The sequence below is a fragment of the Trachemys scripta genome, chromosome 4 (genome assembly GCF_013100865.1).
Source record: "Trachemys scripta elegans isolate TJP31775 chromosome 4, CAS_Tse_1.0, whole genome shotgun sequence".
NCBI lineage: Eukaryota > Metazoa > Chordata > Testudines > Emydidae > Trachemys > Trachemys scripta.
The window spans coordinates 26,722,140-26,739,379 of NC_048301.1; the positions used below are offsets into that span (position 1 = coordinate 26,722,140).

A 17,240-nucleotide genomic window follows, 5' to 3' on the forward strand; every position below is an offset into this window, starting at 1 on the left:
TAGAATAAAACCCCAAGTACTAATATTTTAAAAAGCTCTTCCTACCTGGTTTTTCTGTCTCAGGAAAGCACTTGTTCATCAAATCTGTAATATTCTCACTATATCTGAGAAGTAAAAGTGGAAGAATCAACAGTTTAGATTGTGGATAAATTATATTTAATAATTGCAAAACAGCTTGTTCATTCACAGCTGATCTGTATTTCTTTTAAAACATATCATATTAAGGCATTAAAAGTTAAGAAAAAAATTAAATATTGACATGTAAATAAAAATAATTTTAATATTGTATAATCCTTTTCACAGTTCTTTTGTTTTGATTCTGTTACCTTTTACACTTGTCTAGTGATTACAGCAAGAAACCAGAAAATCGGAAGCCTCAGTTTTGTTTCTATGTAACTGGCTCCTTGCATGACAATATCTGTGCCAGAGTCTTCCTTTCTGTGAAAGGGGAATACTTATCCACATTTGTAAAGTGCTTTGAGATCTTTGGATAAAAAAATGCAACATAAGCACTTTAAATTCTGCAGGATCCTTGTGATCACATGCTCTTCACTTCACCTAGACAAGAAAATTCCCTCTGCAGGGCCAGCTGAATCCCTGCCTAAGGAAACAGAGTTGCGGCACTGTGCTGTTCCCGAGCAACTGACTTTATAAGCTAAGGAACAAGGTTGAGATCCAGGTGTGAGAAAAACAGACTAAGAAATATCAGAATGCAGACCCTATATAAAATTGAACATCTTATATTTAAAGTGAGTTTCATCTTGAGATGCTTTAAAGTAACTTCCCTGTGTCAAGATGAAACTTTCAAAAGGCAAGCTGCATGACCCATAGCCCCGTTCCAAGTATTACTGTAAATTGTCTTGTTTGTGAAAACAGTGGCAATATTGGTCATAAGATTTTCTTTATTTTTAATTTAGTTATTAAGCTGTTGGGTTTTTTTTTAAATCAGCTACTTTTATAGCATTTTTCCATAGTACATTTTCCATCAACTGATGACATGGCACAAAGACTTTTTGCCTAGATAAGACCATGCCAGCTTCCTCATGTGGTTTAATGTCCACCATTCATATATTCTCTAGATAGGGTGGGGCGAAGGTGCAGGGGGCAGACTTTCAGTCCCTGTAGTACATAAAATCCCAGATATTTTAAAAATTAAATTACTAGTTTAAAAAAGGACTTTCCCAGAATTGACACAAGCTAATGACCTAATTCAAACCTGATTGGACCACATTGCTGCATGGCTCCAAGGTAGGTCTTACACCTGATTTGTCCATACACCTTGGAGGGAGATGATGCAAGGATGAGTAAGCAAAGTTCACAAACTATAATAATCAACGGGAAGTCCAAGAAACCATCAAGGATTAGCCACCACACAAGAACAGAATTCTAAGAAGGAAACAATTAGCTCTCAGCTATGTGTCAATTATATTTTCATTTTAGTACTGAATTTTTAACCAGCTCTAAGTCCCAGATTTGATTGACATTGGTTATAACTCCCAACTAAAGAATTCAGACCGGCACCTTCCTATAATTTTCTTTAGCATTTATAAGGATTATTTCTAGAACTAATTTGATGATTTAATTCATTTTATGACATAACTCCAATCCAACGCAAAGACTAATTCATTGATTTGATATTATTTGATAGTTGTACTGCTTTATTCTTATTTTAGTTTAATAATAATAATAGTTAAGTAGTGGTGATTTTTATTTTGTTTTGGTTGAATTATTTTAATAAAATTTAACAAAAGATACAGAGATGCACTTCTTTCAATAAGCAACATGGGCCCAGAACCTTTGTGGTCATGGGTGAATATATCAGCCAGTCAACGTAAAAGACTTTGGCTCTCTCACCAACCACTCCAAACTACATACAGGTAGAAAACTGGCTCAGAAGATGTTCTACTTTAAACCCTCATATGTCAATTCCTTCTTGCATCCATGCAAGGCCAATTTCTGCTCTAGCCACTGCTACTCAGAACTATTACGACTCCCCCTTGCACTGCTGCCTTTTATCAGATCAGCAACTAGAAGAGGAGAGAAGTTGCTGCTCTGAGAAACATTGAGGCAGCAGTGTTAATAGGAGGGACAAGAAGCTGCTCTGAGCAATGACTGCCAGGTAGTGGTGGCAAAAGCAGTACTGCAGGCACCTGACAGCACTTACTCTCTGCTAAGATGGCAAACAGAGGAAATGAGGGAGGATGATCCATTGTTTAGGGCAGGAGATCCAAATTCAGTTCCTTAATCTGCCAAAGACTTCCAATGTGACTTTCTGTAGGCTATTTAGATTCTGTGCCTCAGTTCCTCATCTGTAAGATGGGGGTGGTAGTGCTTTGTCTACCTCACAAGGGTGCTGAGAGGGGCTAATATAAAGATACTTAACAGAGGAACATGGTGTTGACAAGTACAAAAGTTAAGGGGGTGTAACTAGAAAAGGTGTAAATTATTATTTTGAAGGTAGGATGGGAATGTAATCAAGGGGGAGGTTGAAGGGGAACATAACCTACAGTTTTGGACTTCATTATAACTCTGGAATCTCCATTCCAGCCTGCAAGAGTAGACGTAGTATTACCCAGCTCCTCACAGAAGCAGCAGCATTGTTTATGAATACATAGTATTGCTACACTGAAATATTTTTATTCCTAGATTGAGTTTCAAATGAGAAAATATAATAAATTCCTTACCTAATTTTTGAATCTCTGACATAGTTGGGGTCTTTTAAATTGTCCTCCCATGGTAGATGGCCACTGAGCCAATGAATCATACAGTAACCTAGAATTTCCAAGTCACCCCGTCTTGATGGAGCTACAAATATACATAAATACATACACACATTTAAAGTTTGTAAACACAGTAAGACAACTGAAAGCCAAAGTTAACAGTAATTAACAACTACAGTATGCTTTGAGTTTATTTCAGAGGGAAGCAGGAAGGAAAGGAAACAAGAAGTATTGCTCAAATGGCTGGAAGACTGATAAAGGAATTTGAAATTAATCTCTCTTTCTTCCGCTCACGAATATGACATGCTGCAGTTATCCCAATTTCTGAAGCATTTTAAGTCCTCGCATTCTGACAGAATAGAGTGAGTGAACTGACTGAGTTATGTTCAAAACATTTTTACTTCCCCATTCCCCAAAAACAGGGAACAGAGTTGAAATGTGAGTTCTTCAAATTATTATTCCACAAATGGAAATATTTCAGATTTCCTGAATACTGAAACATTGCTTGCAGAAGATTCTGAAATCCTATATGTTGACAAGACGAGGGATATAACATATTTGCTTTCACGTGTTCCACAAGATACCTATTAAAATGTTATTAAATGTATCAACAGGAAAATCCCCTTTCACCTGGGCTAAAAATTGACTAACAGACCTTAGAGTTTACATCCAAGCAGATTTTAATTTTTAAATTAAACTTGTGCAAGACATCAAAAACTTTCCTAAACATTCAAATATAACACTTCTACTGCATTTCTTATTGCAAAACCATGCTCTGAAGCGTCCCTACCCTCTGTTTGCCAGAAACTGGGAATGGGCAACAGGGAATGGATCACTTGATGATTACCTGTTCTGTTCGTACCCTATGAAGCACCTGGCATGGGCCACTGTCAGAAGACAGGATATCGGGCTAGATGGACCATTGGTCTGACCCATTATGGCCATTCTTATGTTCTTCATCCACTAATTCTATAATTTTATCAAAACAAGCAACAAACTTGGTCTGGCAAGCTTTGCTCTTTATAAAGTCACGTTACTATAATGTTTAATATTTTTCACTTTTTGTTCTATTATTTTCAATGGACACAGATTAGATTTAAAGGATGGTAGTTTACATCAAACTAAATTTAAGGCTCAGCCTTGGCCAGATATGGGAGAAGTACACTTCAAATTGAATTTAGGGACCATTAACTTCCTTAAATAGCTGTGTATTTTTCCCCTCACCTGAATCACCACAGAATCATTATCACACACCTGTCCACTTACACAGTTAGTACCAATTCAATAAATATACTAACAGATACACATGATCACTTTTAAGAGATTAGGTGGGTTTCTTATATAAAGGAGATATAATCATGTCTATATGAAAAGGAATACAAATGATTTCCAACACTACAGCAAAGTAACAGCTGAAAAAATTAGTAAATGCTCTAATTCTGTTGCCCAGCAAATTTCAGAAAAAACATAGCTGAACTTCTGCTATACAGTTGGAACATTTAGTTTTTTAAAACACAGTGTTAGATTCCTATTTACTGTGAAGTCCTATTTTAAAACGTCCTCTCTAAAATGTTTGTGATTAAAATAAACACAGTCTTGTATGGAACAAAGGGAATTGAAGGTTTGACTACTTACCCACACCCTTATGTGCATCAATACTAGTATATTCAATTGTACCATCGTGACATCTTTTGGGATCTTCTTTATATTTTTTGTGCACTCCTTCTGGACAGTATCGATAAGCAAGGCCATAATCAACCAAGTACACCTATCAAATCCCACATACCATGCAAAGATTAAAGGACTATTCATACAGAACAATTCATATAAAAATAAATACGAGTGACTCTCAGAACTTCTTTAGAACAAAAACTCCAAACGGTCAGCTCTTTGGATTAAAAAGCTCATTTATTCATTCTTAAACATGAGACGTATATAAAATTCAATCACTTCATGCACTATGTGAAAAATGACAACCAGTTTTAGAAATCATTTACTGCTGATCTAGTGGCAGTGCAAAGTAAAATGTTCAGTTCTTATCTAGGAGCAGGCTGGATTACAATGGTCTATTGGACAACAGTAAAAGAGGCTCACAGTATTGATATCAGAGATTAGAATACATTTATCATGATGTATTTCTTGAGTATTCATATAAAGCTACTGTTGTTGTCCTATTACAACAAAAGGAGTACTACAAAAGAATAGATGCCAGGTAGTACTCTTCATTATCCCCTGGCTACTTCTAAATATACTGGCAATAGTTAATCTACTTTGTGAGGTAAACTATTTGGACAGAGAAACGCGTAGAATTATGGAAATTAAATGCACATTTTCCAAACACTAAAGGGTTTAAAAAAAATTAGAAAACTAAATATATTTCTGTAAATCAATTGATTTGAATAATCAACATGTTAAGAGACCAAATTTTCCAAGTAACAGAACACTTGTATTTGATGGATCCTTGAACAAAGGAAATAAAAAAAATGACAAAGCAGACAGGCAAACATAATTTACTGGTGTACTATATAATTTTAAGCTTCCACCCCCAAATAGCTATTTGAAATTCATTTTGTATCACAAGCACTCCTCCTGAATATTATTTAGGGCAGAATAGCCAACTTGATAAACTGCCAGCAAATTGCATCAAAAATGTAGAATATTAAATATAAATGTCAAGCAGAAATATAACCGTATACATTCTTAAAAATAAGACTTCTGCTAACGTTCACAGGTTCAAAGCACCTCAGTGTGTTGTCAAACAACAGGATTAAAACAGGAGAAATGAAGCACAGATATCAGAAATACCTGATTAAGATTCTTGTAGCTCAGGAGAAGGTTTGAGGCCTTGATGTCTCCATGCACATATTCATGCTCATGGATATATTCCAGAATATCAAGCTAACAAAACACAATATACAGGAGTATCAGCGTAGTACCCAACTCCAGCCAGCAGAGGACCACTATTCAGCACAAATTGCCTTTTAGCAAAAGGCTACATTAGAAAGATGGATTTTAAAAATGTTTCAGGAATTACTATTACTTACTATTCTCAAGCTTAATTTTAACACAGTTTTGTGTGCAAACTGCTTTGCATTCTCTTCATAAATTTTCTGAAGATCTCTCCCAAATCGGTCCATTACCATAAACCTATAGCTGAAATTCAAATTGGGGGGAAAAAGTTACTGAATTAAAACGTGTACAGTATTTTACCCATGTATTTTACCCCACTGCACTAATTACTGAATTCAAGCATGTTTATTTTTAGACTAAAAATCAGCTATGCAGGCAAACAAATATTTATGAACACTAGAATTTTTTGTACTGTACTTCAACCCTAATATTTGTTTTGTTTGCTTTATATCACCTAAACAAAAGGTCCTCCATCAAAGGTATGATCCTGAGATCCAGCAAGTTATGCAGTAGAACAAGCGCCCATCTCGGAAAGTACTATGGTGTTTCATTCACAACAGGAAAGAGCAACTATTAATTGCTTGTTAAGACCAATTTTTTTTTTCCCCAAAAGTAATTTATATTTTACTTAAGTGGTTACTTTCACAAGTTGGCTGCTTTAAAAGTAATACTACTAAGATTTAAATGAGCATTCTACTTATTGAAATGAAGCTCTCCTATCAAATATGTTTTGATATTCATCTCTAAGGTCACCATAGTTTGACTTTATTATAAAAGCTCATTCCATAAAAGCCCTGCACATGAAACATTATGAATTTGAAAAGCTCATTTGAATTGAGACAGTTACATTTTGTCATACTGCATTTTCTTTTGCAGCCCAATATCACCTGAATTCAAGTTCTTTACATTAGATTACTGGATGATTTAATGCCCTATTCAGACACTTGAGGCCATAGTATTAATTGCTCTATGAATTGACCTAGCCAGAGAAAGTTTGCACTACTGTGCAAAGTCTACAAGATCCCTAATTCTACAAATTCCACACTTAGCATGGATCTCGCTTCCTCCACCACCTTTCCCTGCTGATGTCATATATCCTGCTGGAGTAACCACTACTGTTTTGCCAAAGAGTTAGCCATCTCCAACCCAACTGATTCTGTGCTATTACAGACTAGCCATAAATGCATGCAAAGTCAGTATATCTCTGAGCTAATGGATTCCTCAATCTCACATGAAACAGTATAAAAACCTAGCCTTGAACTTTTGAAATAAAATAAGGATTGGACTGTCTATACCAGTTCTCAGATTAAATAAAAAGACTTTCTCTCCCAAAAGTAAACAAACTGAAGATAAGAAGGCAAAGTGTAGTAAAACAGTGCATTTCCTTCTTTATACATGTGAATTAAAAGATTAATTCTGCACACATGTTCAGGATAATTAAAAGAAAAATTATAGAATGTAGCTTATAATGATCAAGGATTTATAAATTAAAAGCTGGACTCTGAGATGGATATAAAAGAAGAAGTTGTTGTGGGTGGGAAAATATTAATATGTCCTAAACACAAGACTTATTTTACCTGTTTCCATTTTTTTGATGCAAGCCAGAGCCCCAGTACTTCGGTACACCTAAGTACTTCAGTTTATGGGAACTAGTCCATTTCTGAACTAAAAATATAAATAAAAACAAGGTTATGAACTTGTACTGCAGGAGTCTTGTGGAAAAGATTACTTATAAATCATTTAAAATTTATGCATGTAAGATCTGATCATTATCTGATAGTGAGAAGCCATGAACCAAGTATACCAGACAACAAGTAGGCTCGTCTATCTATTTCTAAATCTGGTAATGAAACATATCCCAAGATGAACAGGTATTTGATAAAGGAGATCCAACTGTAATGTATCCTGATACTAATACAACTAATACTACTGATGGAAAACTACATACCAAAATGTAACTGCAAGACTACATTTTAACACAGCAGATTCCGTTTTTTCCAAATACTGCCTCAACTATTTTTAAGTTATTTCAAATTACTAATTTTTCTTCTAATCTCATTAAAATCTTGTTTGGCTTTAAACACTAAGAAAATCCTATTTGTTCTGGTGACATTACAGGCTGAGCCGTCAAAGGTTTATGACCTTAGGTGTGAGAAAGAGGACAAGAGCAATGGTTCTACTTCAGTAACTCTTATTTACAAACAATTATCTTCAGTAATTATCCATTTAGAAAAAAAAAGTGTGTCATTGTAAAAAGAAACATCCATTTATGATTAAGGAATACAATTAAGAAATGTAAATGAACATTAGATTCATTTTTTAAAAACGACCTTCTTAACAGGCTCTCTTGATGAGCCAACCAACACATTTAACGTTAAAGGCTGCCACTTCACCTTTATTTTATTAAAAACTCAACAAATTATTATTTATAGGGAAACACGGTCTTTTAGTTCATTCTGACAGACTGCTTACTTTGCTCTGGTTTAGCAGCTCGCATGTAGAACTTTAATTCAGTAAAAAGAGGTCCATTCTGGCTGGGTTCCTTTAAAACAGTAATTTAAAATTAGATAGCTAAAAAACAGCAGCTAAAGCTATTAAGAACTATAGCTCTTAAAATCCATATAAGCTGATATACACCCACATACAAGCATATCACTCTTTACCACCCAACTCTGGATAGTTTGATACTTCAATAAGAATTCATTTTCTGTGTACTAAAATGCTTTTAACAACAGAGACTGTTTAGAAAGTGTTAGGAATATCAGGAAAGTATCCCTCCACCACAGCCAATACTGATTAAAGAATAACAAGTTAACGGAAAATATGATGAACTGTTTACAGCAGTGCTTTAGCAGGCCTTATTAAATACACTTTTGTCATCATCTTTAGGTTCCCTGAATTAAGGGTATTGTAATGTTGGGGTTCATCATACAACAGATTGTCCTCTTAATAAAAATCTCAACTCTTGAAATGGTTGGACTGAAAAGTATATAAAACTGATCTCTAAACAGTCTTGCTAAAAGTCCCCCTTACAAGTCTTGAAGCCCTGGGTGATTACAACTGTATGTCCTTACAAGATAATGCCTCTTAGTATTAGCTCTTCCTATTGAATAAGACATTTAGGGTATGTCCACCCTGCCATCAGGAGGTGTGACGTCAGCACATGTAAGCCCACCCAAGCTAGCTGTGACACAGGCAGCGGCACAAGCTAGCCACCCAAGTACAATCCCACCCAGGATCCTGGGCATATACTCAGGTGGCGAGCCCAGGCTGCTGCAACTACACTACAATTGTTAACAAACTAGCTCAAACACATGTAGCTCAAGTATGCCTACATGTAATGTGTTTTACTCTTAGATTACGATACACACACTCAACCCTAACTCCATTTCAATGTAGATTTTTTTCCTTTGCTTGTAATTATTACACAGTTCATACATGAAAACTAAGCAAGAAACCCAAAGATAATGTTACCATATGATATTATTAATGACTTGAAGATATGTAGTATGAATCTTAAATCATTTTTATAATTGTAACTTTTAAGGGCGGATTCAATGGTACATCAGAAAAGGGCAAATAACCAGAGTGCACGGGCCAGTTAACCTGGGTTTACAGCTGCTTTGCATCACCAGAGCAGCGCAAAGCAGGTGACAAAATCATAGACATGATGGGAGGGATAGCTCATTGGTTTGAGCATTGGCCTGCTAAACCCAGGGTTGTGAGTTCAATCCTTGAGGGGGCCATTTAGGGATGGGGATGGGGGGGAACCTGTCAGGGACAGTACTTGGCTAGTGAAGGCAGGGGACTAGACTTGATGACCTTTCAAGGTCCCTACCAGTTCTATAAGCTAGGTATACGTCCATATATTCAGGGCTAGCAGGCTTTAAAAAGTCATCTAGTCTAGTCCCGCGCACTGAGACAGGACCAAGTAGACCTAGACCATCCCTGAGAGGTATCTGTTCAACCTGTTCTTAAAACCTCCAATGTGGTTGCGCATTCGACTTTTCCTTCCTAACTGTAGTACTTTGCCCTTATCTTTACTGAACTTTAGCTTGTTGAATTCAGATCAATTCTCCAATATGTTAGTCATTTTAAATTCTAATCCTGTCCTCCAAAGTGCTTGCAGCCCCTCCCAGTTTGTTGTCATCCACAGATTTTTAAGCATACTCTCCACTCCATTATCCAAGTCATTAATGAAAATACTCAATAGTACTCCACCCAGGATGGGCCCTTAGGGGTCCCCACTAGATATGCCTTTAGATGCTTACAAATAGATACTGGAATAAATTATTAATCAATTTGGGTACTGAAGTTAGGCTGATTGGTCTACAATTTCCCAGGTCCTCTTTGTTTCCCCTTTTTAAAGATAGATACTATATTTGCCCTTCTCCAGTCCTCCAGGACCTCACCCATTCTCCATGAGTGCTTCAAGATAATTGCTAGCAATTTTGAGATTGCTTCTGCTAGCTCCTTAAGTACTCTAGGATGAATTTCATCAGACCCTTAATTTGCAACTATTTATTGATTTAGAGCACTGTTAAGAAGATCGTCATTATGTGAAGAATGGGACAAGAGTAGTCCAGTTCCCAAGTCCTAATACTCCTGCACTTTCAAGTTTTCTCAAATGGTCCTTAACTCTGTTCCCCCAGCAGTACTGCCCTGGTTTACAGTAGAGCCAAGGCAGCAGTGTTATGGGTAGCCTTTCAAGTATTGATACCCAGGCTTGTAGGCAGAACCTTTAAAGAGCAAGGACAGTTGGGCCAAGTAATCTACCACTGAGATCTCTGGCACTCATCCAGTATTCTTTATATCACACTCATTATAACCAATAGAATTGTGACATGCAAATTTGCTGTAGAAAAAGGGTGGTGATTGGTTGAGTTATCTAGGCTATCGCAACAGCCCCAGTCACCTGAGCTGCTGACCTGACCACATATTTGCCTATACAATCACAACAATACAATAATTAAGCTTAATTATAACAATTTCTTCAAATATAGCCTATGTACAAGATTTCAATTAACTGCAACTATATAGAAAGCTTGAAGAGTCTTATTCTGTTACTAAGATCATTTGGAACAAAAAAGGCTGACTGATGCTAAATTCTTTAAAAGCACACATTTTAAAATTCATTTTAACCCAAACTAACAGATTTACCTATAAATTCTCAGAAAATATATTCTGTACACAGAGTAAGTGCCATGAATTTGGTAAGCATACACTGTTTTTTTCGTAACTGAGGCTGATTCATGCTTTAAGTGTAAAACAGAATTCAGCCTTAACTATGGAGCTGCAACTAATGCCTCCATAATAAAGTTAATTCTAAAGGTTTTACACACAAGATCACTTTTTTAATTTCAGTGCAACCCAGGATCTACCCCGCCCCTTCTCCGATGCCCTGCCCCACTCAGTCCATCCGCCCCACTCCCTCTGTCGCTTGCTGTCCCCCACCCTCACTCACTTTCATCGGGCTGGGGCAGGGGGTGGGGATTTGGGGGAGGGGCTGTGGCAGAGGGGTTTGGAGTGTGCAAGGGGGCTCCGGGCTGAGCCTGGGGCAGGGGTGCAGGAGGGGGAGAGGGGTGCAAACTCTGGGAGGGAGTTTGGGTGCAGGAGGGGGCTCCGGGCTGGGGCAGTGTGTCGGGGTACAGGGCGGAGTATGGGGTGCTTGCTCCAGGAAGGGCCTCAGAGCTGGAGCCCGGGAGAGGGTTCAGAAGGAGGTATGGGGGGCTGGCTCTAGGCAGGGGCTCAAGGCTGGGGCAGGGGCTTGGCGTGTAGGAGGGGATATGGGGTGCTGGCTCCGGAAGGTGGTTCAGGGCTGGAGTGCGGGCTCCCACCGGGTGGCACTTAGCCTCACTGCGCTGCCTGAGGTAAGGCAGGCTCCCTGCCTGCCCCGGCCCCACGCCGCCCCCAGAAGCGGCCAGCACGCCCCTATGGCCCTGGGAAGGGGTGGGGACGCATGCTGCTCCTGCCTGTAAGCACTGCTCCCGCAGCTCCCATTGGCCGCAGTTCCCCATTCATGATGCTGTATTATGATTGTTATAATACATAATGTTCAATACCACAGTGATTGGCACCTTATAAAATACTTAGATTTCAAACCTGATGTACTCTAGAAGTTCATGCCCAAGCTTTAGGAAATTGAAACTAAAATTTGACTAGAGGAAATATCACTCTCTGCCATTACATTGTATATGTCAAAATTCAAGACATATCTGCCTCTCTTTTCTTTAACAATATTTTAAGAATTAATTAAATTGTCCCAGCTAGTAAAGATAAGCAATGTCATTAAATAAACTTTGCACCCACGTTTGCCCAGAAACATCTGAAAGTTCATACTTCAAGAAGCATTTCTTCATTAGGAAAAAATTGTGAAAAACTTTACAATTATTCATTTTATACCGATTAGATACAAAAACAATAAGAACTCTATGCCAGAAGACTAAGCCAATTTCTATCCTGCTTTAATAGTCTAACCATCTGAAGAACATTGCTGGGTGAACAAACTACTGAACATTAATAATCCTTCAGCAATTAACCTCTTTATCTCTGCTGTGAGTTAACTTGGCTCTCAGGGCATCAAAAACAGACCCTTATTAGAAGTTGCATCCCAGTTGAGAAGGGAAGCAACAAGTCATGGGTCATTCACACAGGTATAACAAATATTTGTTCAAGAGGAAGTCAAAATGCATGGACTAGGAGAGCAGAAAGAAGAGCACTAACTGCTTAACCAGTAGAGAAGAAAACAGCAGTACAAAAACTGGGGTGCAGACACTTCATACTGGTGCAAAGACATCCTGAATACACAGACAGGAATAAAATGAGATGAATTAACTTTCAGGGAGTTTAGCAATAGAGGTGCTACAAAACGCAGTAAAAAGGCAATTCCATTATTACAGAACGACAAAAATCTGTTACAATACCTTCTATTTCTTATCAGGCAAAATGCCACTTCGCAGCAAATGATCATTTCTAACAACAGGCTCACCACCAATTGTCAAAAAATAAGTATATTTTATAGTTCATATGATGTGACACTGTCAGTTTCCAAAGTGATGCAATAAGCCGAGCAGACTGTTTTATTCTAAATTAATTGGTTCTTTAAACTGGAATAAAAATCTACTATAACATTTATATTTTTCACAGAGGGCCAACTATTAGTGCAGTAGATTTCACTGCTGCTGAACAAATGAGCAGACAGAGGAAAAAGCATGATGCTTCAGAGCTAGACTCAGGAACAAAAGTCCATACTAACAAGTTATTGCGCAATTTTCCAATAAAAGGTCATGCACCTTTCTCTGAAGCATCTGGTCTTGACCATTGCCAAGGACAAGATATTTTACCAAATGGGCCACTGGTCTGATCTAGTATGTGCATTACTATGTTTCCAATTTCTCAAGTGGTTCCTGGAGCTACTTTTCAAAGTCAGAACCCAAATTAGGGGCCACATTCAAAGTAATCAAATGTAACCTACATATCAACTAGGTTGGGAAAAGAAGATGTTAAACTGGAAAAAAGTTAAACTGCAATACATATTATTGCAAAGTTTGGCCAATAGTTGCATGAATGTACTATCATTAACTAATATATAGCCTATTTTCTCTAGTGCAAGCAATTACAACAAACATATTTAAATGTATACTTATTCTTTTACCTTCCCATCACTAGGTAAAAAACTAAGTAGCAACAACTTTCTGATTCAACAAAGCTTAGCTGAACATTTAAACTTCAGTATTTAAACTAAGGTGTTTTGTTGTTATATGCTCATACTAGGCTCAGTTCTCCTATGTCTGAGTTCCATCTTGGCATTGGGTAGGGACCCATAAGGGAGTCAGTTAAAGCTCTGATTCAGCATCAGTTTTGCCCTAACATTAGTCGGTGCAGTTATGGGGCCACTCTAATTTACACCCACCATAAAATTCCTAGTGGAGAATTGGTGTAGCAAAGCTGTGCTCTGCCATTTCCCTGGCCTTCACCTAGTCTACTCCTGCCACCAAGAGAAGGAAGAGGCTAACTGGCACAGGAACTGCCTAGATCAGTCTTACACCAGAAGGAAGTTCTTCAATAGCCATTTGCAGACATTTAATCCAGTTTGTGCTGCCTGAGTGGTGTAAAGTAAAGAATTGTGCTGCATGATCTGGGTCACTGCATCAACTACTGGCTTTGTGCTGGTGACTCTCAGATCTGCCTTTCCACTTCTGATCTGCTGCCTTTCATCTAGACTTATGTCTCAGCCTCTCTTGATGTCTTTCCATTAACTTAAATTTAACATGGCCAAAACTAAATTTCTGATCTTCCCTCTGCAATACTCATTTCTCCCTCCTTTCTGTCACTCTTAATAACACCATCGTTCTGAGAGTAATTCAGAACCATAACCTCTAGGTCATTTTCAATTCCCTCTCATCAACTGCCCCATACACCCAGGCTGTGTTCAGATCTTACCACTCCTTCCTATCCAATATTTTCAATTCCAACTTTTCTGTCCAGACAGCCAAAACTCTAGTTCAGATTCTAACATCTCTTGTCTTGTTACAGAAACCTAGCCTTCTCTAGTCTCCCTACAGCACAAATGTGATTGTTTCTCTTTTCCTCTCTTCATATATCACTTTGTGTTTAGCATGTAAACTGTTTGGGACAGGGATCATGTCTTACATGTTTGTACAGTAGCTAGCACAATGGGGTCTTGATCCTCACTGGGGCTTTTAGGTATTACCACAATTATTATTAAACGTACATTAATGAAGCTCGCACTATATGACTTAATTCTAGCTGAGGGGATGTTTCATGTTATACATGCAATACTAAGAAGTCATTTTATATCTTGAAATAAATAGATTCAAAATTTCTCTTACCACTTTTATAACATAGGGTGCATCACTGCCAACCGATTTTGAAGAATTAACATCAGCTGTTAAAATATGAAGCGTTTATCAGTAGAATGAGAGGCAACTATCGTAAAACACATACAGTTACTACTTGTTATGTCATTTGGTTAGCTGCTCTATAAAGTAATTAAATATTAACATGAATATAAATTGTTCAGTAGCTTGGTGTCAGAATTATGCAGAAAACCAAGTTAAATTTCCGGTCTTGATTTCTCCCACTGGGGACATTTACTAAATGATAAAGGAGTCCCCCACCCCCTTGCCATTCAATAGTACCTTCTCAAGTGACTTAAAGGTAAGGCCTAATTTACAGTGTGGCTTACGCACAGGAGACCATCATTTACCTTTTTACGAAGATACCATATATATCCAAAAAATATTTTCCTATCTTTCAGCTCTCAGCTTGTCTGAGTGCCATTTTAGAAACTCCACAGGAGATGTGTTAATGGGGTATTCCATGGCAGGCAATTTTAAAATACCAGATACTCAGGGAGCCGGGGCACACATCTATACCAGTGGGAGAAGGGGCTTAAGCACTCTCTGAGTGGGAGCAAGGTTAGTCTTTCCTGAAAAGGCAACTACTAATATGCACAAGTGTATAACATGAGCAGAGTTCTACCTCTGGTAGGGTTACCAGTTGAATGGGCAAAAACATGCAGTAGTGGAGGGCCGCCATGGCAAGGCTAGAAACCCCACTTGGCAGCTACCGCCTTTCAATACAATGCTTAATCCCCTCCTACTGTTGCCAGTTCATTTTAGGAGCACTATGGCTTACCAAATGATTCTGTAATCAATAAGTGACTGCATGCCACATAATTCAATGCAATCATGCCACATAAATTGGGAGGAGAGGGAGGACATCTTGTCACACAGTAAAGGCACCACATAGTCAAAAGGGCCCTTGGTTAGAGTGTTCATCTAAAGTTTCATCCCCTCAACACTGGTGTGTAGAATGATAGCTATGATAGGACCACCTTCACACTGCCCATTTATTGAGAAAACAGATACATTTAAGGATTAGGTGCCAAATTATTTTTCACACATTTTCTCACACTCAACAAACAGAAAGCACTACAAAATTAAATTTAATGATACCCTGACAGTGAAATTCTTGGACTTGATAAGAGAAGAACAGGAGTACTTGTGGCACCTTAGAGACTAACAAATTTATTAAAGCATAAGCTTTCGTGGACTACAGCCCACTGCATCCGAAGAAGTGGGCTGTAGTCCACGAAAGCTTATGCTCTAATAAATTTGTTAGTCTCTAAGGTGCCACAAGTACTCCTGTTCTTTTTGCGGATACAGACTAACACGGCTGCTACTCTGAAACTTGGACTTGATAGATATTGCAGGGAATTGGTTATGTAATATCAAGCACTTGACCATGTCAGTTCAAATGCAACCCAGCAGAGAGGAAATGGAAAGCTGTCATCTGTTGTCTGGTCAGCATCCTATATCAAATGAGTCAATAGTCTCAGTTTAGAATTTAAGTGCCAAGTATCCTCATGACAAATAATACCATCAGAACAGAGACCAAAGACCAAATTAGCATGGAGACTGAGCTATCCTCTCACCTCTACAGGTAGGTCCTCCAAAGTCAGAGCTGAAATACCATGGCAAGGCAGTGTGGGGATGATGCCTGAAGTGCTGGTGGCCACACCAACAATCTGGCTTCTCTCACAAGTACTAAATTTAAATTAAAAGTGCATAAATGACCTTTAAGATGATAAACTAATTAAATATGAGAAAGGGGGGAATTATGAAATCTGTCTACAAACATTTGAGGGATATTATAAAGATGGATGATTTATATGGGAATAAAGAATGTCACTTCAGCTAAGAAAAAAATATGATCTGTCATATGAAGTAGTTGGGGTTAGAGTACGAACCAAGAGGGGATTCCAAATACAGCGTATGGAGGACTATATCTTCAATGCCTTTAATAACTAATTTTCTACCTACATTTCTCAATTCTGCAAGAAAGAAAAACACTAAACAGCAGCTCTAACCAAACGGTTGTTAATTTGAAGACAATAGGGTCCCCAATTTATTGGGGAGGGGGGACCTTAAAGACCCTCATTTTAAGAAGTTGTAGTTTGGGTCACACAAACTTACCAAGATATAGGCATCCAAAGCCACCTTGACCTATAGGCATGCCTAATTTCCACTCTTTTTTTGATGTGTCTGTTAACACTTCTCCAGGAGCAAACTCTTCTGCAAGCTTCCTCTTCACGGGACCTCTTTTTCCAGATGTCTTCTTTATATATGGCATTTTCACTACAAGAAGTAAATGCCAGGGTTATAAACTGAGCACATTTTCTTTTGCATCCTTATTCTACTCCATATGCCAGTTTTTTATGGTCTCTTTTGCTCATGACAGACTTCCACACAGCAACCATAGGTTGTTGAAATTGCCAAATTGTTACTACAAAAATACTTTGTAAGAAATTTGCAAGGTAATCCTGTTGGCATGAATCCTAGGTGAAAAGCAATGCATATTTCTTCAGGGATCAGGAAAAAAACTTCTCAGCTGATTATAAGAAAAATCTGATAAAAAGTAAAAAAAGAAGCTTCAGAACAAAAGATTTTGTATTAGAAGGCTTTGCATAATTTAATACATACTGGAGAATTACAGAATCTATTCCATTTGATAATTAATTATGATCTGACAATATGAAAAATATATTTAGCTGTGATACAATAAGCTTTATCAAGCCTGTTAAAT

General features: G+C 37.8%; 1 protein-coding gene across 2 annotated transcripts in view; it reads right to left on the reverse strand.

Annotated features, from left to right (window-relative positions):
* Positions 1-16,997, reverse strand: part of VRK1 (VRK serine/threonine kinase 1) — a 44,605-nt gene extending 27,608 nt beyond the window's left edge. The window contains exons 1-9 of one of the 2 annotated variants that reach the window (XM_034768895.1): positions 16,631-16,997; positions 14,483-14,538; positions 8,103-8,172; positions 7,208-7,295; positions 5,765-5,873; positions 5,526-5,618; positions 4,356-4,488; positions 2,685-2,805; positions 46-104 (exon numbers count right to left, since the gene is read on the reverse strand). In XM_034768895.1, coding sequence (XP_034624786.1) covers positions 46-104; positions 2,685-2,805; positions 4,356-4,488; positions 5,526-5,618; positions 5,765-5,873; positions 7,208-7,295; positions 8,103-8,172; positions 14,483-14,538; positions 16,631-16,787 — 886 coding nt within the window. In that variant the 5' untranslated portion in view covers positions 16,788-16,997. The remainder of the gene's footprint in view (positions 1-45; positions 105-2,684; positions 2,806-4,355; positions 4,489-5,525; positions 5,619-5,764; positions 5,874-7,207; positions 7,296-8,102; positions 8,173-14,482; positions 14,539-16,630) is intronic. The other variant, XM_034768896.1, reaches the window with a different exon arrangement.
* Between the last annotated feature and the right edge of the window lie 243 nt (positions 16,998-17,240).